The sequence below is a fragment of the Neolamprologus brichardi genome, chromosome 6 (genome assembly GCF_056152115.1).
Source record: "Neolamprologus brichardi isolate AB-2024 chromosome 6, ASM5615211v1, whole genome shotgun sequence".
Taxonomy (NCBI): Eukaryota; Metazoa; Chordata; class Actinopteri; order Cichliformes; family Cichlidae; genus Neolamprologus; species Neolamprologus brichardi.
The window spans coordinates 23631131-23656860 of NC_142109.1; the positions used below are offsets into that span (position 1 = coordinate 23631131).

General features: G+C 38.1%; 2 protein-coding genes across 4 annotated transcripts; both read right to left on the minus strand.

Moving 5' to 3' along the window:
* Positions 1-818: 818 nt before the first annotated feature.
* polg2 (polymerase (DNA directed), gamma 2, accessory subunit) lies at positions 819-4432 on the minus strand. Of its 2 annotated transcripts, none has more exons than XM_006787503.3 (8): positions 3580-4432; positions 2955-3056; positions 2619-2719; positions 2316-2501; positions 1877-2014; positions 1691-1771; positions 1434-1534; positions 819-1340 (listed from the first exon to the last, which is right to left on the minus strand). In XM_006787503.3, the coding sequence occupies exons 1-8, from the start codon at positions 4052-4054 to the stop codon at positions 1175-1177; spliced, it is 1350 nt and encodes a 449-aa protein (XP_006787566.2). In that variant the 5' UTR covers positions 4055-4432; the 3' UTR covers positions 819-1174. The 2 variants fall into 2 exon arrangements, with proteins under 2 accessions (XP_006787566.2, XP_006787565.2); XM_006787502.3 differs by having other exon boundaries at positions 2619-2724; positions 2951-3056.
* Positions 4433-5386: 954 nt separating this feature from the next.
* LOC102776273 (putative ATP-dependent RNA helicase DDX5) lies at positions 5387-15663 on the minus strand. Of its 2 annotated transcripts, none has more exons than XM_087841872.1 (13): positions 15445-15663; positions 12906-13086; positions 12658-12754; positions 12413-12546; positions 11774-11839; positions 11184-11325; positions 10927-11087; positions 10498-10670; positions 10108-10218; positions 9074-9135; positions 8912-8971; positions 7252-7473; positions 5387-6243 (listed from the first exon to the last, which is right to left on the minus strand). In XM_087841872.1, the coding sequence occupies exons 1-13, from the start codon at positions 15483-15485 to the stop codon at positions 5792-5794; spliced, it is 1902 nt and encodes a 633-aa protein (XP_087697998.1). In that variant the 5' UTR covers positions 15486-15663; the 3' UTR covers positions 5387-5791. The 2 variants fall into 2 exon arrangements, with proteins under 2 accessions (XP_087697998.1, XP_087697997.1); XM_087841871.1 differs by having other exon boundaries at positions 12906-13089.
* Positions 15664-25730: the final 10067 nt, after the last annotated feature.

The following is a 25730-nucleotide window of genomic DNA, read 5'->3' on the forward strand; positions in this document are numbered from 1 at the left end:
AAGATTAAGGTCGACTATTGTATTATTATATTTTAAAGGCTTTAAAAGCAAGTAAAAGCTGACCGTACAAACATCACTAATGTCACATAACTTTGCCGACATGTGGCCAATAGTAATGTTTTAATGTTCCTGATTATTAAACATTTGCACATAAATAAGTGACATAATATTCAGTACTTACTTTTCACAGTTTACTCTTCGGCCGCTCCGCTTCTGCCGTCTGCGGCAAAATTATCCACACCGACTGCCGCGCTATGAATTGTGGGATATATGGGACCACGAAGTATACACTGCCACAGCCTTAAAATTCAGGGAAATGAAGGACGCATTTGAGGGCCGCATTTTGAGCAGCCTTTGAATTGGGACAGCCTTCGGCGCGCCACTGTGACGTAATCGACCTTAAAATGCAGCCTTTAAGGCTGCAGACCCTGAATTGGGATACAGCCCAAGTTTCATCATCCAGTTCAAATCCACCAGCTGTTTGAGGCCTTTCAGTGTGCCATTTGTGTGGGGCCTTTAGCTTCCTCCCACAGAGCAAGTAACATTAATAATATTCAGAGGTTATAAAGGGACAGTCACTAATGTACTGACCAATTTATTTGTGTTTTATTATAGCAGTTTCAGTCCTCTATACTTGTGTGGTATGCTGTATTTTAACTTTATATTTGAACTAAACTACAGTTTACTAATACGGTAAGACTGTTTTCTTAACTGCTTGTTCCATTATTGTGAACAGTCTTTGAACCTTCAGGAAACAAGAATCAAAAGTGCCATCAACAACCAGAAAAAAACAATATAATATAAATATTAAAGAGGGATTCCATATCTTTTAATAGAAATGTAGAGACAAATCCAAAAGCTTCCTGCTCTGTGACCACTATGTAGCCACCAATTACACACAGATAAATAAACCTGATGTAACCATGTCAGTGCCTTGAATGTACTGCAAAGAGACTGTAGGATCGGTAAGAGCTGAGTTAGCAAAGTTAAGAATACAAACTCTTGGGGTACATGTATACACACAGTGGGTTCATGTGCACCTCTATCCCAAAAAGTCTCTTACTTTTGGACCGCTCTGAGGAAATATGTTTCACAAGCATGTCCCCGACCTTCATTTTGTTTTTTTAAAAGGAATGCAAACTCAGGCAGGTGTTCGAAAAAACTGCAGGGGCATTCAGATGTTGTCAGCTGCAGAAATGTATCTGAATAGAAAGTTTTTGATCTCCGAGATGTGCATGGTCTCTTTGATGGTTGTGTCTCTGCTGCGGACCTGAAGAAGGCCACTTTCCAATGTGTTCTCACCGATGATGATGGTGAAAAGAACGCCCATCTCATCGTATCTGCATTACATCCACACAGAAACACACAGGCACGAGTTTAAAGAAAAGTAACGTAATTCAATTTGCATTATGTGCTGATTTAATGGCATTTACTTGGCATTCAGCTGCTCCATTGATGTTGGCAGAGTTTCAAGATATCCAGGCCACACAGAAATCTTTGCTTCCAGGAACTCCTGCAGAAGGCCTTCACAAATCTGAAGAAATATATTTAAAACACCTTTAATGCAATTTGATGCAAGTCCACAGAAGGAACACATTCAATCAGATCATTTTAAGGTGAAAAATGTGTATTTGCACAGAAAAACTCCACAAAGAAAAAGCATGCAACATGTACTTCATGTTATCATTACCTGCCTCAGCTCCACAGTGGCTCCTCTACCAATATTTAAAGCCACTTTAATGGGAACCAACACTGGATGCAGCTTCAGGACCTGAAATCAACAGTGCAACAAATCTCATAAATAAAAGTCACGCCACAAATAGGAAACCCGCTGACAGTTTTTCTGCACGTGCAGCGAGCTGTTAAGCACAATCACCTTTCTCTGGTGCAGCTTTTGCTTGCTCTCTTCTCTCTTCAGCTGCTGGAGTGAGTTGGACAGAAACGCCATCGCACCACGGTCCATGTTTGCGGTAACGGAGACGACATGAGGAATAGACCTTCGTCCATCTCGATGCTGAAAGAGGTCAGGTAAGAGAGATGACACTGCGTGTGATTAAACTGAAGAAAAGCAGCAACAGACGAGCAGCTGCCCGTGTTTCTTATGAGACCTGGTGGTTCTTCTTCCTAAAGCCGTTTAGTTCAACTGAGATTTCTAAAAGCCTCTATCAGCTGGGAGCTAAGGGAATTTTTGATATCAATTTGACTTCCTGTTTTAAGACATGCGCCTAGTCAGAGAACCAGAGCCTCTGCAATAGCAGCTTAGGAACATGACAGAGACTCGATCCTGACTTTAAGCACACGAGAAGCAGACGAACCTGCAGTTTGGACCGGTCTCCTTTGTGTATGTGCAGCAGCTCGGCATCTCCTCGACTCCACAGTGTCTCCAGGACCTCCTGACCCCACGGGAAGTTGTAGATGATCCTCACACCGCGAGATGCCGCCTGTTCGAGCTCCTCCTGCTGGACTTCATTGCTGCTGAAGTCGGACGGGGAGAGGGCAAACTGGATAAAGAGGACGAAACAAAGAGAAAAGCTGAGTTATTAATGTTTGTAGTTTATAAGGCTGGTGCATCACACGTTTTAAATTTGTCGGAGATGTTTCACTCCTCAAAGACTCACTTTTCTCCACCACTTCAGCCTCTGTCGTGTCCAGTGGTCCAGCCACTGGGACGATGTGCGAGGAGAGCAAAACCACACTAGAGATGTTTGCGTGACCTCAGCTGAGCTGACAGAAAATAGAACATACAGTGTGTTAATATAACATACTTACCTCATAAGGTCTGAAAAAGGTTAATGTGAACTCATGAAATACTGTATTAAAATTAAAAGTCTAGCTCAGATAAACAATATAAAGAAACAAAATCCCAGTGAAGTCTGTTTGAATTTTTATTTTTCATAAGTGTATCCACACAGACACTCACACAGGTAAGAAACAACAGACGAAGCCTCACCAACCAGAGCCTTCTGCAGGCTGGAAGCACAGACCCGTCTCAGCCAGACCAAACGGCAGCTTCCTGTTCACCAGCTCTAACGAGGGGACAAACTGCTCCAAGGCACCTGGAAACAAAACACAACACGCGTGAACCATCAAGACTAATTTGAAAAAAATAATTATTCTTTTTTAGTTTTACAACAATGTAAAAGACAGAGACATGTTAAACAGAAATGTTACTAGCTGAATTTCTGAAGCTGATGAGCACTTTCACACAACACTGAAGTCCTGACAGTATCCTTAACATGGTATTTCAGCTCTTGCCATCATCTTTCTTACTTACTGAGTGTACTACAGTGTGAAAATAATATTCCAAGAACAGCTCTTGTTTCCATTCACCTTACTCAAACAAAAGTGCCACAGTGTTGGCATCAAACTGCACTTACAAGTATCAAAATTATTCATAAACCATTAAAAGAAATACATGGAAGATCATAAATGCAATAACGTGAAACAGTTGGTATACACGGTGACTTTGCTTGTAGTTTATAAATCATCTGTGGTGCCATTACTTTACTGTGCATGTTTAATGCTAGCTCTCAGTATAGAAATAAAAACGTGTATGTTATGCTGTGTGAGGCAACTTACCTTGCAGTAAGTTTGTTCTCATACTTGGGGACCTCTGCAGGAGCATGTGCACCTCCTCTGCGAGCCGCCCCTTGCTTAGCTCCTTCTGCCCAAGTCTCTGTTTCAGCTGTTCACATTCAACAATCCTCAGCTGGCCCTGTCCACCTGTAGGTGTTTCCCTGCTGCTGCTGCTCAGGGTGTTAATCCCAAAAACCTGAGCTCCGGACCTAGTCACTGAATGCCACCACTGGTCCAGCAGGTTTCTCCTGAGCTCCATGCCCAGAGGTCCATAGCTGCAGCACAGCCCGCGCTGAAACAGCTCCACGTTAGCGTGACCAGGAGAAACGAAGAACCTGTCCACGCAGAGCTGCAATAACGTAGTGACCTGGTCCACAGTCTCAGTCTGGGATGTGCTGCAGCGTCTCCAGCTGTGCCGCTTCAGCGTCACAGTGAATGCACTTCTAGACAGGATGTTTCTTACACACATCACAAACATGATGAAGAACCCGCTTCAGAAAAGTTTCATTAGCAAACAACAAGCTTTGAATCCTGTAGATTTAAAATATTTGCTAAGTGTACGGTCCTAAGTGGCCGCATACCGCAGTGAAAAGATGAGTGCATACGGTGGTTTGAATAGTATATGTGAACTGGGCTCACTGTGTTAAACTCCCAATGAAAGCTAACTTTAGCGAACCTTGCTAAAAGCAGCGTCTACAAATACAGACGGCTGTCGGTGCATTTAAGAGTCGGACAGTTTCCCTGCTGTCACACAACTAATGTCCAATTAGCCGCTGCTCACACTTCACATCTCATAGGAGAAACATATTTCAGCGTTAGCAACGCATCTGTTACATGTGGATGAGTGATCCGGAAATTAAATCCTTATATCCGGGTAAAGGAGACTTTCAAAATAAAATGAAAACGTCTACATCCTTCACCGATTCAGTGATATGGGTGCTTTTCTGGCTCACAGATTAAACTTAATTCGGAAGTGAATGGAGGTGGTGATTGAATCTGTACCCATTACTGTACAAAAAGAAAAAAAAATAGCAGTTTAATTTAAATATTTTTTTTTCAGTTTATTTATCTGATTATAGTGTACACTATGATTATAAAACTATAAAAAAATAAAATTAAAAAAAGGGTACTTGTAAAAATTATAATATAGTTAATAGAAATGACTACACCTCTGATTTACCTTTAACCAATCCTTGACCTTTACTGTGAAAGATTTAATATGTGTATTTCATTTGATTTCAGTTGAAAGTGTGTTGCATAGATGTCGCCAGGTGCTTGCTTGCTCATAGGGTGTCTTCTGAATATCTGAGGTTTCTCTGTATTATTTTGGGGTATTACCAATTAAAATCATCAATTGCACCATAAAACTTTACTTTCCAGACATTATTCTCTGCGATAATTAAATAATAATTTAAAAAAATAAAAAATAATAATTTAAAAAAACAAAACAAAACAAACAACAACAACAAAAAAACAGGCAGCCATGGGGTAGGGCCAGAATATTCTTGAAAGACTGCATCTCTCAGCTGGCTCGGGAACTCTTTGGTGTTCCCTAGAAAGAGCTGCAGGTTGGCAAAAGGTTTAAAGCTTTGCATTATGTGTTGTCCCAGTGACCCAGATAATCAACAGAAAAATGGATGGACACATGGGTGAAAATTAACAAAAAAACCCAAAACAGCAGAACAGAGCTCTGCCAGTTTCCCTGTAACACCACTTAGAGGTATCAAAATCTACCCCCCACCACCCAAAAATAACAAAAAACACAAAAATCCCCAAATTCCCCAAAGAGAGAGAACACAGACACTCAAGGTTACCATCTTTTCTTATTTTTATTGAAAAGGGCCACACGCACCCTTTTTATAGATGATCTCCATAACATCACTTTAGGCATACCACAAACTGAAAACACTGTATTACCTAGTAAAAATAAATTACCGAGGAATGTAACAAAAAAAAAAACAAACAAAACAAAAAACCAAAAATAGTCAAGGAAAAGTGCAGCAATCATGGTTGCACTATAGGAGACATATTTATGACTCCATGTAATGCTCTGGGTTTAAGGAATAATTCCAACCCTGCTGTAAGCAAAACAAAGTTAAACAGTACAAAGGATAATAATATTAATAATAATAATAATAGTAATGATCATCATACTGTAAGATTTCAGGACTAAACAAAAATCATGTTGGTTCCATTTATTGTGCATATATCATATCTACTGAGGGAAGGGTGGTGGCATGGTGTAGGGCACCATTGGTGGTGGTGGCGGCTGCTGCTGGGCCTGTGGGGGCGGCGGCTGGGAGTTGAATGGGAATGGTGGGTGGTTCATACCATTCTGAGTGGCCCTCTGCATACCCCCAAACTGAGGGGGACCCTGGAAGCTTTGGTTACCAAAGCCGCCCACCTGGTTTGTAGGAGCGCCAAAATTACCCTGTCCATTGCTGTTGCTGTAATTGCTGCTACCATAGTTACCACTAGAGTTACCACTATTGCCTCCATAGTTGCCACCATTTTGGGCCTTACTGCCACCAAAGGAGCTCTTCGGCCCACTGCCAAACCCTCTGTCGCTGTCCCTGTAGCTACTACCACTGAAGTTACTCCTCCCACCCCCAGAATACCTATCCCGACGATCATCCTTGTAGCCACCTCTTCCCCCCCTTCCACGACCTGTGTGAGACAAAGGAGAGAGAAGGAAGGGTGGGTTAAAACACCGTGGCTGTGGCACCAAGACACAGAAACCAGCATCAGGGCTGCTATGAGATCGTAAAAAACCCCCAAAACAAAACAAAAAAAACCAAGTCACAATTAAAAAGTACCACAATTACTTTATTAGATCTAAATATAAGGAAAAACACCTAATAACTGATAGAAGAACGAATTGCAAAGTTCAGTAAGGATAATAAAAATCTAGAGCTCTACTTTGAAGTTAGTTTATTTTCCCCATAAAATCAGATTTGAACATTATAATAAGCAACATTTCATGGTTATTTTTCTTTCTTAATATCCATTCTTGGACTGTACTGGAGTAGCTACACCTGTATGCTGTGTCAACATTTAAAGTGGAACTACTATGCTTTTCCTTGACAATAACACCTCTCTCTTATCCACAAACACACACACAAATTGTAGGTGCAGCCCCGTGGCGGAAGGTGGGGTGAGAGAGAGAATGAGAGAAGTCAATTACAATCAATATATTAAAATATGAAAAGAAAAAAAACCTTTCTAACCTTCAGTTTTATAACTGAGTTTTAAATGGCCAAATATGAAATAAAAATTATAATAATTACAATAAATATATTCTTGATCACCTATTTTTGATGCTAAAATGTCAAAAGAACTAAAATGGAGACGTGCCAACCAGATGCTAGAGAGTAAACATAAGGTGTTGGCGAAGCTGTCCCAGCGTATGCCTGAAATAACCATATTAGGCATATCCGTCTCTTGTATAGGTCCATGAACAACGAAAACTGAGTGTTTACAGCAGTCTAAACCATTTAACTTTTATTTAGAGACTAACTCCTGATACTTGGATCTCATTTTTTGGAAAAGACTAATTGGTTCACTTTAAATCGCCTCTTTAATAACATCACTGATCAATAACAAAAACTGAGTATCTACTCGTCAGTAAGTCTAGCTCACGTTTAAATCCTAATGTAAATAAGAATGATATTTTACCTCCTCTGTCCTCTGCCATCTGGATCAGCTTGGGGTTAATGGCCTGGTTGGCCTCGCGGAGCACAGAGATCAGGTCACTGGCTTGTTTCATGTTGTTGGGGGTGAAGAAGGTGTAGGCTGTGCCCGTTTTTTGACTTCGGGCTGTGCGTCCAATGCGGTGGATATAATCCTCGGAAGAGTTAGGGTAGTCATAATTGATGACAAATTTCACATCCTCCACATCTGTGAAAGTGTTGCAGTGTGGCAAAACAAAACAAGGAGGCCACAAAGGATTTTGCACACCACAACAGCCAGATCAAAGGGAAAAATTAGCAACTGGGAAGGCTGGGGAAGAAAGGCGACTGTTAGCCTGTGGAGGAAACACGTTAAAACATCAGAATTGCGTACAAGTCTACTCCATGGGAATACTACTGTGGGAAGAGAGAAACGATGCACACTCCAGTTGCTTACCATAATCAAAAGACATGATTCTCCCTTTTGTTAACCAAGGGAGAAAAAAAAATGAATTTAAGTCTTACCATTAAGGAGTATGCATTCACTAGTCCTTTCCCAATGCAGCGAAATCCCCCACAAATTGTCAAGTGACATCCAGGAGCTTCTACGCAGTTGGGCCACGATATGCACTGGGGCCTCCTCGTGCCAATATAGGACCATTGAGTGGTACATTTTTGCATGTCCAGGCTTTTCCCAGTACACTCTCAAAAGAAACTTGTTATTAAAGGCCGCACTGCGCGTCTTGCCAAGACAAAATAGACCGAGTACTAATTTAAACAGGGGCCCGCTTCAAAAACCATGAAAAAGAGCCAAACATTGAACCCTGTGGGACCCCTGAGCGAACACAGAACAATTACCACCACCCCCACCCCCTTCATCAGTATCATCAAGGCAAGATCTTCCAAGAAGCCAGTGTTCACTTGAGAAAATGTCTCTTGTTGGCAGGTCTCGACATGACTATAAAACGCAGGCGAGGGAGGAACTTTGGTTTGAGCTGACTCTCTCTTTTTCCACTCACTAGATGCTCCCACTACCCCCTAAACACATGTGCCAGGTCTCCTCAATTTTCAGAGACATGATTTCAAACTGCTCTCTCCATTTTGAAGGAATCCAGCACTTTGACGGCAAAAGAAAACAACTGAAAGCTTTGACAAGCTCACACCCATGCTATGTGATACAAGCTCTGAAAGGTAACAATTGTTCCAAATCTCAAACAAGTGACTTGCAATACAGCGCTCTCTAACACAACAGCATGCAAGGCAAAAGTCACAGCATCAAGCATATCTCTGTTTTTTAACGTTTGAGTTGGAAACAGCTGGATGGCATTTGTCAGGTGAAATCCATGGACAGAGAACAGATGTGAGCGTTTTTCAACAACATATCAGAGACAAAGGCTTAGCCACACAGCCTTTTGAAGATCACTGGCACACAAGAGCTTTCACCTCTCTAGGCCCACTGGGTGGCAAGCCAGTTGAGCAATTCCAATATGTCATCCTGCTCCCTCTCGAGGCCTGGGACTGTCATGCCTAGCGCCTGCCACAAAGACTCCACCTTAAGGTGAGAAAAACTCAGAAAATGCATAGAAAAGTTAAAGAAAGCAAAAGCACTTTCTTTAAAATAAGTGTAACACTGATAATAAAGTAGTACTATTCAATGCCATACTGACCTAAGCCGCGGGAGGCCACATCTGTAGCAATGAGAATTGGCGCTTTGCCATATCTGAATTCTGGAAGGAAAGGGACTTAATTTAGTAAAATATAGAGTAACAATGATTGTTTCAATATTAAAACCCAGATCCATTTTATTAACACAAAATCATATATCTTACCGTTAAGGACCCAGTCCCTCTCCTGTTGGCTCTTGTCTCCATGGATTCCCATTGCAGGCCACCTGTCTCACACACACACACGCACACACAGTCAGCCTAGATTAGTCCACTGTCAGTCCACTGAGGAGCATGTGTTGCAGCAATCTTGAAATGCCTATAGGCTCTTACTTAGGCAGTTAATATGAACCTTTATCTAAAGTAACTTTAATTTTATGTGTTTCTGGGTCAAAACCTGCATGTATATTTACAGCAAATGTGACACATGTTGCTTCAAATATTTGCTGAACTTGACTGTAAATTAGAGCTGTTTGATATAACGATATATATCGGATGACGATATAAAAACGTCTATCGTTGCATTTTACGCTATCGTTTGTTTTGTGGTGTCACAAAATAAACTGTTTACGGCAATATTTTTTCATTATTTTGATGGTCACTGTAGTGGCTATATTAATTTCTTAAAGTTCTCTCTGTCTTATATTTAATATAACCACACTACGGACGGACAAGCGCTTGTTTTTATGCATTGTCGTTAGCAAAAACGACGCTAACACCATCGTGTGTCTGCTTGTTTATGTTCTACATAAACCTTTCACAATAAAGCTCAAGATCCTGTTGAGACTTTTCAAAATAAACTGAATCACGTGAAAGATGCAGAGTATTTACGGATGAGAAGCAAAAAAGAGCCGTCAGGTGCTAAAAAATAAACCTTAGACTCAAACATTAGAACAGGCTTTTTCCCGCAGCACGCCGTTAATAAATACTCACAAAGAAAACAGAAAAATGTCTAAAAAATGTATAGTTTCATGCATCAGTTAAAACACTCGACTCCAGGTATGCGACGCCTAGCTGGAAACATTTCACGCAAGTCGAGCTGCCCGAGATTCACAGAATTTACAGAAAATGTTACATTTTTGTGATTTATATCGTTATCGGACGATAGATGTCTTAATATCGGGATATGAGATTTTGGTCATATCGCACAGCCCTACTGTAAATATGATTAAAAAAAATTAAGGATATGGACTCCTTACCCATCTCTCCTCATCCTCCTGGTGAGCTCATCACAACGTCTTTTGGTCTCCACAAAAATAATGGTCTTGTTCTCCTTTTCACTCATGATCTCCTCCAGCAAACGGATCAGTCTTACAGAGAGCAGACAACAGAGGAAGTCTCATTATTCATTATTCATTATTCATCTACTGGCTGAATAAAGTTCTCTACCAATTTAAAGCACGTAAATTTACGTTTTGTGTCTAAATGGTTAAGCTAAAATACTATGAAGAAGGTATGAACACAACACGATTAGAGCCATTTTAGATTTAATAAGACATTTTTCTTTATCTACAGTACATAATTAAATATAGAACATGGATTTTTCATGTTTAAGCACTCGTTAAGGGTGGTATAAAGCATTTACTCACTTGTCCTCCTTCTCAAGGTCATTGCAAACATCAACTATCTGCAGGATGTTATGATTGGCACTGAGCTGCAGTGCTCCAATATTGATCTGGACATAGTCCTTCAGGAAGTCCTCAGCCAGCTGACGAACTTCCTTAGGCCAGGTGGCGCTCCACATCAGGGTCTGACGGTCTGGCTGGTAGAGAAAAAAAAACAAAACAAAGAAAAAAAGAAATTTTACCAACACAGGTTTACTTGATGTATTCTGGTTCAGTTCTAGGTCTTCTTTCATCAAATTTTTGAGGCCCTTGCCCTTAAAAGACTATGCAAATTACATATCATAAGAAACCACTAAAATAGTTGCCATCTTTGTGGCATGAAAACCTGTTTTGACACAGATTCTTAGAAATATAATGTTAACTGTCTGCAAAGCAAAAGCAGAAACAACCTACCCGAATTTGGTCCACTATTTTGCGGATCTGAGGTTCAAACCCCATGTCCAGCATGCGGTCAGCTTCGTCCAGCACCAGATAGGTGCAACGACGCAAATTAGTCTTACCGCACTCCAGGAAATCAATGAGACGACCCGGAGTAGCGATGCAAATCTCAACACCTTAAACACGAAAAAAACGAGAAAATAGCATTTTTAAACTTAAAACCAATACAATTAAACTGTAATCCTTAAAGAAAAACTTTAAAGAAAATATACCTCTTTCAAGGTCCCTGATTTGGGGCCCTTTGGGCGCTCCGCCATAGATGCAGGTGCTCTTCAGACGGGAGGCCCTGCCATATTCAGCCGCCACTTGCTGCACCTGCTGGGCCAGCTCACGGGTTGGTGCCAGCACCAAGCACTAAAAAAACAATTTACATTCTTTTTAAGTCTGACCATTTCAGCTGTTCTTCCACATGACAACAAATATAGATGACACATATTTATAGATTAAATATCAAAAAGTGTGGGTCTTGAAAGTACTGTAGATGGGCAGCAAAAAGTCATAAATGGAAGAAAATTTATTTTTTTAAATTATTTTTTGTTTGAATTAAAATGTAAATATTTAATATAAATATTTTTTCATTTTAAAGTCAAACTTGTGTCTTGTCAATAGATGGAAAAAACTAAAAGACTGCAGAGGCTATGAGGATGTAAAAAGGCATCAAGATATATAAATGAATCACTGAAAACACAAAGGAGGAAAGATTTTCAGATTTCAAAATGGCAGTCAAAAGGATGGAATTGGCTGTTTTACACAGCAAGATTTGTATATTTACACAGACAACATGAATATATTTTTTACTTACAATAGGCCCATCTCCATGCTCCAAGAATGGCTGGTGTTGGATGTGCACAATTGCAGGCAGAAGGTACTAAAAAGGACAAAAGGAGTGAATCTTGCACGTAATGCAACTATTAACATAACAGTGTAACATCAGTGTTTTGAAAGAATAAAGAGTTGTCTGCCATATCTCCATATCGCCATAACATCAGTGCTGTGAATTTCTTACAAAAGACAGCAGTGTTAACATGGTTTTAACTCAAAACATTTTGTCTCAAATGAATATTTTACAACTCATAGCATCTGGTCAGTCTCAACGGAGCCACTCTTAAACTTGTATACACTCACTGTTGTCACCTTAAAAAATATCAACAGTGTTATACACATTTTTTTTCCCAATTTTGCCTAGTGAGTGGTGCAGTAAGGTTACTTTGCCATAAATGGCTGTACTAAATAATACAAAATGACAGAATAAAGAATTTATTATGTTTTTCTCTTTGGTGAATTTAGCCAATCATGCTGCAAAAAAATCTATACTGTATTATGTTTTAAAATGCTTTGGAAAGCAAAAGTAACCACATAGCACCATTAATTTTATTCCCCATCTTGGCTGAAATGGTTTAAAAAAAAAAATAAAATAAAATTCTAACTGTATAACACTTACTGCAAGGGTCTTCCCAGAGCCAGTCTGAGCGATTCCAACCATGTCTTTGCCACTCAGGGCTACGGGCCACCCCTGAGACTGGATTGGAGTTGGTTCAGTCCAGTTTTGTTTGACAATTACATCCATAACGTAGCCTGAGGAAGCAAGACATGCAAGTTTAGTAGCTGCAAGTTGAAATATCAGCATAGGGTAATAGAGCAGACAGGCAGTTCTTAATTATTTAAGCAGCATGAATTTGTACTCACTTGGAAATGCAGCTTCGTGGAACTTTACGATCGGTTTGGGGCAATCTCTGCCTTTAACCGTCACTTCTTTGCTTCTTCGGTACTGTTCGACCTCTTGCTGGAATTCCAAAAAGAAAGAAAAAGACACAAGTTCACATTAAAGCAGCAATACCCACTGAAATCATGTATAATTTTAAGAGCTTTACGTTTTATGGTTTTTTTTTTCCTAGTTAAAAAAATAGAGAAAATTATGCAAAATCAGGCCTTACAAGTGGTCTGCGGGTGACATCTGGGTGCTCCTGGTAGAAGTTCTTTTGAAACTTGGGAAGCTCATCGAGGTTCCAGTGCTTCTTTCGCAGCCTCTCACCAGGGTTGCCGAACTTTCCAGGAGGAGGTCCACCCCTATTGCCTCCTCCACCACCACCAAAACGAGGAGGCCCACCGCCATATCTTCTTGTGAAAAAGAAAAAGAAAAAGAAAAAAAGATGCCACGTATAAAAAAAAAAGAAAAGAAAACAAAGTACCCTTTTGTTAAAATAACAATTAACTGCTCAGCCATTCCTATAGAAATATTCTTAAGGATGCAAAATGAAACACTGCAATTGTTTAAATAACTGCAGTCTGGACTTTTTCAGGTTGGCTTAAACTATGAATGAAGTTAATCGCAGCATCACTGCTGAGGTTTTGGCCTGTTTGGTCAATTTCTTCAATCGCAGCGCTAGATGTATTTCCTGTCTCCACAGTTTTATAGCACTATAAGGAAACAGCCTTTGTAAAATAAATATAAAGGAATTTGTTACACAAAACACAATCTTTCTATTATATCCATTTTCCATGTATTTATTTACTGGAAGAAGAGGGTATTTGTGCCCACTTAGTTTGTAAAACTTAAATATTTACTTTACAGAAAATCAGCACCTGTGGAATTTCGGGAAAATGGAAGTGATAATGTCGAAGATATGCTTTGTATTTTGTTTTTGAAAATAACAGCATTCACCAAAAAGTACCCATAGATGAAATAAATGTCAGCAAAGAAATTCATTAAATGGAATAAATACAAGTTTAGGACCAAACATTTGTAGTTTGAATCTTTTCACTTTTTTTTTTTTTTTTTTTTTTAGAGGTTTTAGCCAGAGCCAAAGAATACAAACTGGCACTGTGAAATACAAGTTATTTTTTTAAGCTCATTTTGGTATTTATGGTGTAATTTACATTATTATAATATACTTTTTTAACTTCAATAATCAGACAGTGTAAAAACAAACAAACAAAGACAGATTTTTTGCCGAAGGAAATCACATACAGTGCTTTGGGAAAACAAACAAACTTTCCCAGATGCCATCTTATGATCTAATGATTGCACCTCTATTTAAACAAAATAAGAGATCCCTTTTTAAATACTTAATAATTGATTTTAAAAATTGGTATATGAACAATTCAGCTTTTTAAGTAGGGCATGGCAGAAATTTAAGAACTACACCCTTAACTGTCGATAAACTAATCTTTCAGACAGGCGTGGTCAGGACAACCAGAAACCAACAAACAACAAGAAGCTGTTATGTCAAATGCATAGGTATAACAGGCTAATAATTACATATGAAATTTACTTTAAAAAATTAGATAAAGCAGTTAAGATTGTGTGTGTCTCTCTCTCACATAAACAATTATATAAAAGGGGTAAACTTACTAATGGGTAGTACACTAAGAAAATAAATTTATAAAATTAAAAGTAGGGCTGAATGTCAATGTGTAGCATGAATTTTTAGGAAACCATTTAAAAAATATTTTAATTTTAAAGTCCTTTGGTTTAAAATGTGTTATGTAAATACAACTTGAAACTGTAATTATCATCTTTATGAAACGATGGCTTTTATGTCCCGTTTACTTATATATATATAATTTTTTTTAGGAATATTTATTCATTTTAGCTTTCGTTTTTGATGAAACCTAGTACTGAATAGGCTAAAGCTCTAGGCTACATCTTTTTTAGTATATTATCTATGTTCTTTCCGCTTACTTCAATCCGTTGCCGTTCTGTTTTTTTTTTTAATGGGCATTTATTTAATTGTCATTTTCGAGAAACTGCCAATAACTTGTCAGTTGCAGTAATTTCACAAGTACATTTAACCAAAACAAACGCTAAATAATGACAAAAAAATTGTAATTAAAATGTTTCATAAACAGTCCCACATTATATGTATATATTTAACTTTATATTATTGTAGTGTATGTATACAACACCAGGTTTACTAACATTTAAAACCCATATATAACTATGAATGCTGTACAGACTGAACAGGTTCAAACCGCTTATGCGGAGCCATCTTTGAATACCGCTTCCGCATAAACAATAACATGTCACATCACCGAGCCTGACTTGACCCGGTTAACACACGGTTAAACGGGGCTGTTATGAGGTTTCGTTTTGCCTCCGGTGACAGAAAACGACTCGTTAGTAATAAATTGGGCCTCAGCGACATAAATCTTGCACTCTCAAAAGAAGACACTTCTGCGTCACATGCTCCGGTAACGGGAAGGCTGACGTGCAAACGCCGACACGGAGCCGCCGTTCGCTGCCATTTTATCTCCAAACGGCAAGGAAATGGATTGCATTACACTGACAGGGCGCCGCCCGCATAGAAACAAGCGTACATTCTAATACACGCCTTTACTTACTAACAGAAAGGCGACAATAAACCACGAAACCCTCGCAGTGACATTTGTTTTGACACGTAAGACAGCGTTGCAGCCAACGGCCGAATGCTACACTTGGCATTTTTTGCTAATATTAAGGAAACCCACACTTACCCTCGGTCTCTGCCACGATCTCTGTCTGAAAAACCTGGCATTGTGTTGTAGACTGCAGTGAAAAAATGGGATAAGAAGAAATATCAGCTGCCGGCCTATAAAACAGGCGAAAAAAATCTACGAGCTGAGAGCGCACCGGCGAAATAAAAAGAAAATGCCGGCAGACAAAAGTCTGTCTACCGAGACGGAAACGAGGTCAGACGGGACGGATAACATTTGTATCAATGCGCGTTTTTCATTCGTATTAGCTGTGGTACTATTTTATGTTCGCGTTCGGGGCTGTGGCGTTTATTTCTACAGTTGATACAACTTTCTTTGCTTTCTTTCTATCTTTCCTTTATCCGCCCCGTTGACATCAGTAAAAGCATTTTTCAAAAGCATTTTTCTGAGAAGTGTACGACAATTGAACAGTAGTGCAACTACCTCCTCCAAAGTGAATAAAGTAAAAAAAAAAATAATCTACAATCCTTCCAAAAAAACTAGACATCCTATACATCCATTAGACCTAACGGAGATCCTGGCAATTGAGTATATACAGATGTTTATAATGCAAACCTTTAAAACGGTCCACATTCAAAAACAAGTCTGTGATCTCTTACTGGCATGATGTTTGGGTGACTGGAAATATGTTGTTTTCTAAAACTCTTTTCCCTGAATTCTTAGATACAGTGTGTTTATTTATTGGTATTTACATGGGATTTATCACGTGTATGTGTTTTGTTGGTGTGATGGGGCTCCAAGGTGTTTAGGATTTACATATTCCCAACATTATGAGAGAAGGACAGCAGCAAGAGTGAAAGGGAAAGTTTACAAGATGTGAGACCTGCTGTGATGTAGGGTTTGGAGAAGGTGGTACTAACTAAAAGATAGGTGACAGAGCTGAAGATGTTAAGATTTTTGTTGGGAGTGTGCAGAATGGGCAGGGTTGAAAATTAAAAAATTAAAAAGTACATCAGGGAACAGCTCAGGTTGAGCTGTTTGGAGACAAACGAAAGGAAAAGTTGAGATGGTTTGGATGTTGGAGGAGGGATAGTGGATATAGTAGTGGAACAAAGGATGATAATATGGAGCTAAAAGGGAGGAGGAAAAGAGGAAGACTACAGGGAAGGTTAATGGATGTGAATGAGGACATACAGAGGGTTGTTGTAACAGAGGAGGATCCTAGGGATAGTTAAAGGGAGGCAGATAGTCAGCTATGGCGACCCCTAAAGGGAGAAGCCATAAGAAGAAGAAGAAGAAGAAGAAAGTGTGTACATGCCCAGAAACTGCAGATAAAAATTATTAACAAAATGAAAATGAAATTCTCCACACATCTTTTATTTCCACTTCATCTGTTTACTTGTGCCTGTTTCACTGACCAGAATATCCCCAAAACTACTTAACAGATTTCAGTGCCATTTTGTCAACAACAATGGCAATACTTTTACAATTTTCTTTGTTAAAAATACGGATGTTTACCAAATGTATGGCAATTTAAAAAAACATAACTCAGTAGAAACCTTGCCCACTTTAAATTTTGTACACTTCATTGTACTCACTGAAATATCCCTGGGTTATCATGTAGAAATAACCAAATGCTGAGTTTCTACGGTCATTGTGATACAGAATACTTGACATTACATTCTTAATCATTAAGCTATAGTTTTCCTCCAAATCTTCCTTTAATTGAACATGGCCAGTAGTATGTAAATGTTAAAGTGGAATAAATTTCATAACTACCTGACAAAAAAAACATTATAATATTATCGATTTGATGGTTCATACTGTTGAAATACCTTGAGCAGCGTGGCATGCCAGATGCATAACCTCATTTTTTGTTCTTTCCAGCAATATCCAGAGTAACAGCAAGTAAACATTTATTTGACAAACAATATTGCTAATTCACACAGTTCATTCACAATTAATTAAAATTTTTTGTATTGTTCAGTACGCATATGTATCGAACAATACAAAATTTTTAATTTATTTTATCAACTTTCCTTCTGACGATGCTGTCTGTGCTCAGTGGATCTGCGCTCGACAGTGCAGCCTAGGTGGAGTAGTCGAACGCAGATTCACTGAGCTCAGGGCAAGCTAGCGAGACAGAAGTTAAGCTCGTTGCAACATGGCAAATTGAACCTCCCCCACCCTCATTTAGATCTGGCGTTTGGAACTATTTTGGTTTTCATGTGATGTATGACCCTGAAGGTAAGTGCGTCATGGACAAAAGTAAAACAGTATGTCGGATGTGCCACGCAATGCTCAATTACATTGGTGGAAAGTACTGCGTTAGCGCAGTTAGCTCGTTAACGCGTTGGCCGTCCTGCCCCACCACGGGGCGATCCGCGGTAGCTCGTTAACGGAGATTTGCCGTGTTGTGGCGTTAACGTCAGTTCAACGAGATTAACGCTGACAGCACTAGTGGGAACACAACGAATATGACTGCACATTTACACCGAGATCATCCTAGTGCAAAGACAAGTGGAAGCAGACAAAAACAACAAGCACGCATGCTACAAACTTTACCCGAGTCATTTAGACAGCGTAAAGGCTAGCACAAGATTCTCCTTATGGGGACCTGATATGTTTAATATGCTGCTGAGAATATAGCCCAGAAGAAGCGTATAGTATAGCTTTTATTTTGGAAAGAGCCATTTCTCTGTAATAAACTCTCTTTTCCAAAGATGAGTGATTTCTCGATCAGATAGATTTATTTTTTTTATTACTTTGTTGTTTCATCAACATTAAATTTAAAAACTGTACTTTTGAGTTAAAATATATATTTATAATTTTAATAAATGACAAATTAAAAAGGAATGAACATTTTTTTTGTATCAAGAAAATATCGAACCATGACACCAAAGTATCAAACCGAACCGTGAATTTTGTGTATCGGTGCACCCCTAATACGTACTTTTGTGTGGTCAGCAGTGCTGTTGCATCCATCCAGTAGCGGTTTTTGATACGGGTGACATGGGCGGTTGCCCGGGGCAGCATCGTGGTGGGGGGCGGCATCACAGGCATCGGCAAAAAAAATAAAAATAAAAAATTGCTCGTACTCATGCTGCCCCGACATCAGCCAGCGCATATTGGGAATAGCATAGGCACCGATCGGTTTTCTATCGCCCATTTGCTGGGAGTAAGGGCGGCCTCCGTTTGCGAGGTGCGACTGCTGCTTGCTGCACAGGGAGGGCGGGGCGGCGGGGGATTCTCTGGCTGGCTGGAGCAGCATCTAATAACCAACTCGCAAAATAAAACAAAATAAAAACAAAACAACAAACACGGAAACACCAGACATCCTGATACAGACTTATAATTTGCACCAATGTTTTTTCGAAATTCTATACGCGAAAAGTGAGCGGAAGAGCCCTCGGTGCGCCTGCTTACTGCTGAAGTCAAAGTAAACTATATTGTCATCTCCGCTACATACAGTCCAGTATATAGAGAGACGAGACGACGAGGCTCCAGTTACAGCAGTGCAAGTAAACAAACAATAAATATAAGAAGAGTAAGAAAATAAATATACACTTTAGGACCAGGGGGTAAAGGGATCAATAACAATTTAAAATTTATAATTTACAGTTTGATGATTTAAAGTTTCACACACAACCGTCGAAAGGGGAGGGGGGCCGGCTGCTTCCAAATAGAGCACATTTCATTCATAATGATGTAAATCCAAGCCCATTATATATTCTTGATTTGAATCCTGGGTTGTGTGAAATCCAAGAAATAAACCCTAGACAAAGTGAATCTGTGAACTAAGGTGTAGGTCTATTAGGTTATGTTGTGGCGATCTTCGAGTTGGTGGATTTGTGTTCATACTGGAGTGCAAAATTAAAACCAATGTAAGATGAACAAGAAAAGTTCAAAGCCATCAGGTGCTCAGTTTAGAAAAAATAGAAAAGAAGAGGAGGAGAAAAAGATACAGATAAGCAGATGTGTAATTGGATAATGGCAGGTCATCCTGAAACAATCAGAATCAGAATACTTTATTAATCCCCAAGGAAATTATGTGGATTACAGTTGCTCCAAAAAGAAATGGTAAAAATAGTAACAGTAACAGACTAAACTCCAAACAATACAATATATTACAGATTTTAATATTAATTAGTCAGGGCAGAGGGTGTGTTCGCCCGGGGCACCAAACAGGCTAGGACCGCCACTGCATCCATCCATTCTCAGGTCCTTCTTTGACCACGGACATTTACACTGAGCCCGATTGTTGGAATTTTCTACAGAAGGAGAGAGAAAAACATGAGTAAGGAAGTAGTTTCACAGTAAACACTCGGCTTTAAAAGTGTGTTTAATGGATGCTTTGGCTTATGTTTCACTTTAGAGTTCCATCCCAGTTTATTAAAATCTAAAATTTCAATCGATTACATTTTTAAAAACAAAAATATAGTACATTATAACATTACATTGCAATATAGTTTAAGTAAGCCAATTTTTGAATTTCACATTTGAGCAAATTTGCCTTTTCAGCAGGAATGATTAACTTGGTTAACCTTGAAGTGCCATGGCTTTGACAGCAAGACCAGAAGGAAACTTTACATTACTCAATTACTTTACTGAATACACTTTAACCAACAATATTTTGAATTTAAATATTGTACTCCAAGCAATATATTTTAAAGGTTTTGTTTCCATATATTATAATATATTATGTCTTATTGTTATAGATAAAACTGCCCAGCCAAATTAATTAAAATAAGTAAGTTATGTAAATAAATAAATATCTAAGACATTAATGTAATACATGCATTCCTTAATAAATATTTATTGTTTGCTAATATAATGTCTGTTTTAAATTAACTACAAGTTTGAGTCTAAAATTATTGATTAGAATATTATTTATTTATTTAATTATTTAACTTGCATAAAGATAAAAAAAAAAACCAAGATAATTAGATGATAACCTCAAGCCTAATATGCTTTATCCTAATTTTGGAAAACTCATTGAAGCATTAATTTTCACACTATAACTTAAACACTTATCTAACAAAACAATTTTCAGGTATCTTACAACACCACTTAGACACAGACTTGAACCTGACAGTTTTCTACAGTGTGTTAATCCTGGCTTCCTGTGAGCACTATGTTCATTTATTTATTTATTCTTTTATTTTCTCTGCTTTCTTGGTCCCCCGTGCCACTCTTGGGAAATATCTCTACTTTTATATAAACATGTGAACAAAGAGAACTTGTTTGCTTGTCTCACTTACAAACAGAAGTGAGTGTGCTGAAAAGGTTAATGTGGAACCTGAAATCACTTGTGTAACAACACAACAAGGAACACTTTGCCTTATTTCCTAATTTCTGCGTAGATTAATGGCATCAGACATTCATACCAGATTTTTTTTAAACCTTCTGTCTTCTTTTTTTTCCTTTTCAAATTTACATGTGTTATAGTTTACAGATTGTTATGTGAACTGTTTTTGTGGCTGCAAAAGCTAAAATATTTGTTTTAATAATACAGATTAAACCATAAATTAAGTAATGCATTTTTTTTAAAATGAAGCTCCTTGTGGGTAAATAAATTCTAGTAAATGTGTTTGGCACAACATCGTATTCAGATCATCATCATCATCATTGCAAAAGCTGTCAGACTAAAAATATATATAAAATGTCTGTTTAGGGGATGATGCATTCTCAGATCCTGTTAACAGAAAAAAATCTTTCCAAATTACTCATTGAATGACAAATCGCAGAGGTAACAGTCTACTTACTACAGAAGTCCTTGCAGAAGCATTCTCTTTCATTTCTGAGATTTGCCAGTAACTCCAACTGCTTCTCACAGTTGTTTTTGTTGTTATTCACTGCCGTGAAAGTAAATAAATATGTAAATATTTATAAAAGAAAAAAGCAGTACATATGTTCTATCATATAACTTGAAATTCTGTTATAATTTGTAAATTACATTTGGAAAACAAAACAGAAACTCACTTTGGACACCAATGCAGATGATCCCAACCAGGAGGAGAAGACACAACAAACCCAGAAACATTGAACAACTTCTGAAATGATTTCTCTTTCTGGTTTTCTCAGTGACTAAAGGTGTTTAACAAGGAAAATATAAAAGAAATAGATGAATAATTATAAAGTAAAATTATAGTGCAGTACATTTAAACACATTTTTTTAGAGGTAACATTATTGTATTTGCTCTAGCAAATCAGCCAATAAATTAAATATGAAAATCTGGTTAAAAAAAAAAAAAAAAATATATATATATATAAATGTGTGTTATTGTTATTCATACTTCTAATGAGCATACCTGTGTGCTGAGCTCCTGTCGGTCCAGGGGTGTTTGGTGACGTACTCTCCACCCAGGGGTTATCAAACACTCTCAGGCTTTCTGCACTTACATAGATGTCGACTATACTTTCCTTCTTCTTGTCAGAGGGAAAGTCTTTGATGCTGCCTGGCTTAGCGTACAATCCTTCCGACATTATTTTGTCAGGCTATGTTACATTAAACACGCACCTGTTGCAGTTTTTTCTACTGTACTCTAAGTATTCAGAGTATTTTTTTTAAAAACTTGATATAACAGCAGTTGTGTCTGGTTTTTCAAAAAAGAGGTAGGACACAAGACAAAAAGAGGATGATCATAAAAATGGGAAGTCATAGATAATTACCATTTGGACACCCGCTCATTTTTTTTTAGGAACTGATCGGTGCTACACTTTGCCATTTGATTTGTGGTTAAAATAATGTAGATAGAAGTAGATATTGTGTTCACAGTTCCTGACTGAGGCATTGTTTAAACAGAGAAGAGAAACAAGAAGTAGGCGAGGCTGAAACAAAGGAAGGAACTCTATAGCAGCGGGCATGATGACTTCTTCAATGTCAAATATACATATAAAACATATGAAAAAAATGTCAATGAAATGGTAGACTTTTGAGTTTGGTCACGAATATCACCTTGCAGAAATTGTTTACTGATATCATGGTAAATGGTAAATGGCCTGTATTTGTATAGCGCTTTACTTAGTCCCTAAGGACCCCAAAGCGCTTTACACAACCAGTCATCCACCCATTCACACACACATTCACACACTGATGATGGCAAGCTACATTGTAGCCACAGCCACCCTGGGGCGCACTGACATCATATATCATGCAGCATTCTTCTACAGAAATGTCCTCCAGCTGCATGATGTCAGAAAACAATGGACAACAATGTGGACTAAATCCTAAAATATCAGTGGAAAACATTATAAAATGCCACGTCTGGGATTTTTAGTTATTAGTCAATAATTGCCTTTAAAAAATTTTTTTAAATGTTTTTCTGAAATAAACACAAAGTCTTAAAAGTCTATACTTAAAAAAAAAAGACTTTTTTTTTTTAAAAGTATAACACCTTTATGTGAGGGGACTGTTTTCAAAGAACATGTATAAACTGTATGTGTGTGTATTGTCTTTGATTCCCACATAAAAAAAAAATTGGTTTCTCTTTTAATGTGATGTATCATTCAGTTACTCCTCCAACATTAAGGCTGCCCCAGACAGCAAACAAACTTAGAAACTTTTAGAACACATGGCTCGCTTTTGGTAAATTCTCTGATTGGCTCAAAAATCACGAGGCGAACCTGTGCCTGAGTTTCTGCAGTCATGCTTTGATCTGACTGCAGCTTTAGGACAAATTTGAGCCAAACATTCATTATTATGTGTGTCTGCACATCTGTTTTCCACAAGTCTTTCCACTTACAGAGCCTAAATAGAGTTTCCTTTCCCCACTGCTTTTTCTCACACTCTTTCTGATAACTTGTTCTTCCCAGTCTAACACTTAATTTTCATCTGACTTCACGATTAATGAGGCAGCATAATGAATTCACAGCGGTGACAATAAAAAAGCGCCATGGCTGTTTCCAGCTGAAATAATCATCTCCTTAAACTTCTTACAATATGCTCTGTGCAAAACATTGTGGGGAAAAAAAATTCTACTGATAGTGACTTACAGACTCAAGTTACTTAAGAAATTACACTGTAAAGTTTTTATATGATGTAACATTTTTTGTATTAATGGTATATATCACCACTGCTGCTGAGGAACAGAAAATGGGAACAGAAAACATAAAATTATTGCATTCAAAAACATTTTCACATACAATAATAAAAATGGTTAACCAATGCCTATCAGTTGAATAAACTGAACCTCTTCTAAATACTACTATAGTAATATAGGATTCAGTAACAGATATAACTAATTATTTAGTTATTTTAATTAGCATCCTTAGCCATTTTTCTCCACCAGAAAACCATATGACTGTGATAGCTCATAAAATTAACAAGAATTGATAAAAAAGATTTATCAGTTGGTTTGTTTATTTATTCATTTGTTGTCACTTATTGTATCACACAGCTATTTATACATGAAGAATGCAGACTGTAAACCCAAATGCTCAAAGTCATTAAATACATTACACCACAAGTAATTTGAACTTAATTTTAATAAAACACTCCTACAAACTCAATTTCTGAACTGCATATCAATAGTCTGATCCTTTGTTTCTCCAGACTGGATGCTGAAATATCAGTGAGCAGGACACCAAGCACCAGCTTATTTAGTTTTCAATCTCACATATGAAATTTCTTTGAAGATTGCATTGCAAATCATTCCAGTTTGAGTTTGGCTTTCCTTCACTAAGTTCAGCACAGTCTTCGCGTGATTCCCAATTATCTGGCTGTATGTCTCTCCAGTATCTACAGATTAACAAACAGTTCAGTCAAAATTAAATTCACTTGATGTCAAGTAATAAACTTTCAGATATAAGTTATGATGGCACAAATGATTGTGTTATCGACAGAAAATGACGTTTAAAAACCCAGAAAGGTTTATTTCAATTGGAAATCAGATCTTAGATTCTTATTATTGCTCAACTTTTTTTTCTGAACTTGCAACAGACCAGTTTTGTTTAGCATACAGCTGCTTTGGAGTGTGTTCACACCCCTTCAGCTTTTAAACACATACAATGACAACCCCTCTCGCTCAGTTGTTGGCATTTGCTCTTGCTCAGATCTCTGCTCTGTGTGCTGACAGACATCTTTGGACCAGTTCTCAGTGTGTCGCTTGCACTCTCAACATCTCTGCTCCGTGCACGCTCAACTCTCTCTGTACACCGTTATAAATGTGCCACAAAACCAACCAATCACAGACTTGGATGCAAAAATTCTCTTGGCTGTTTTGGTTTCCAAACAGCTCGCTAGCTACTGCATTCCCAGAAACACTGTCCAAAGTGTAGCTAAATCCATTTTTTGGTTAGTATGTTTAATTATTTTATTTTAAAATATATATATATTTTTTAAGACCATTGTTGGTTTTAATCTAGTTTAAACCAAACCACTCCATTGGATTTAGCTACATTCTGGACCGTGTTTCCAACTGAGCGAGAGGGGCTGTCATTGTGTGTGTATATGGATAATAGCAAACACTGAAATACATTTCTTGCATGCAGCAATTAATTTTGTTTGCTCAAATTAAATGTTTCTTCGCTAAAAATTCTTTTCTCCTCAAAATGCAACATTTGTACTTTCAATTTTTTTTTTTTTAAGTGCGCTCAGAATAGAGGCAAAAAATAATGCCATACTTTTGTACTAGACTTCGTCTATGACTGATATGTGCAGATAGAAGCAGAAGGCCTTTAATATCATGAGGAACTGCACCTACACCTACACGCCATGTCTGCCGTGGTACAATGGGACTTCTGCTCCTGAACCTCTGTGCACAGCATCTGCAAATCGGGGCTGTACGAAGTCACTTCATCTTTGCGCAAGACTGTAAGCTGTCATCTGTATGGAAGCCCGTTTTCCGCCACTAAAAAAAATAAATAAAAAAAATAAAAAATCCATAACTCGAAATTTCGAGTTATTTTCTTGAAATTTCGAGAAACCTCAAAGTTTTGATCATTAAATGTCACCCCTTCTGTCTTCCTTGGGAATTCACCGTAGTCATAGCCTGCACAGTCTACATTCTGCTTCACACAGACTTGGACACTGCCTTATGCGAGCTACACAAGGCTCTAAAACACTTCACCTGGATGTTGCACTCATTGTCATGGGAGATTGTAAAAAAGTCAATCTCAGACACACATTTTACAACCTTTACCAATACATCACCTGCCCTTCTCAGGGCCAGTAGTACATTGGACCACTGTTCTACTCCGTTTAAGTACTGTTACAGATCACAACCCCTGGCGGCATCTGGGAGTCAGTCCATTCCACCATTTTCATTATGCCTGTTTAAGAACAAAGGCTTAAGCAGGAAGTATCAGTCACAAGGGAGATCGCACACAGGACGGACCAATCCATA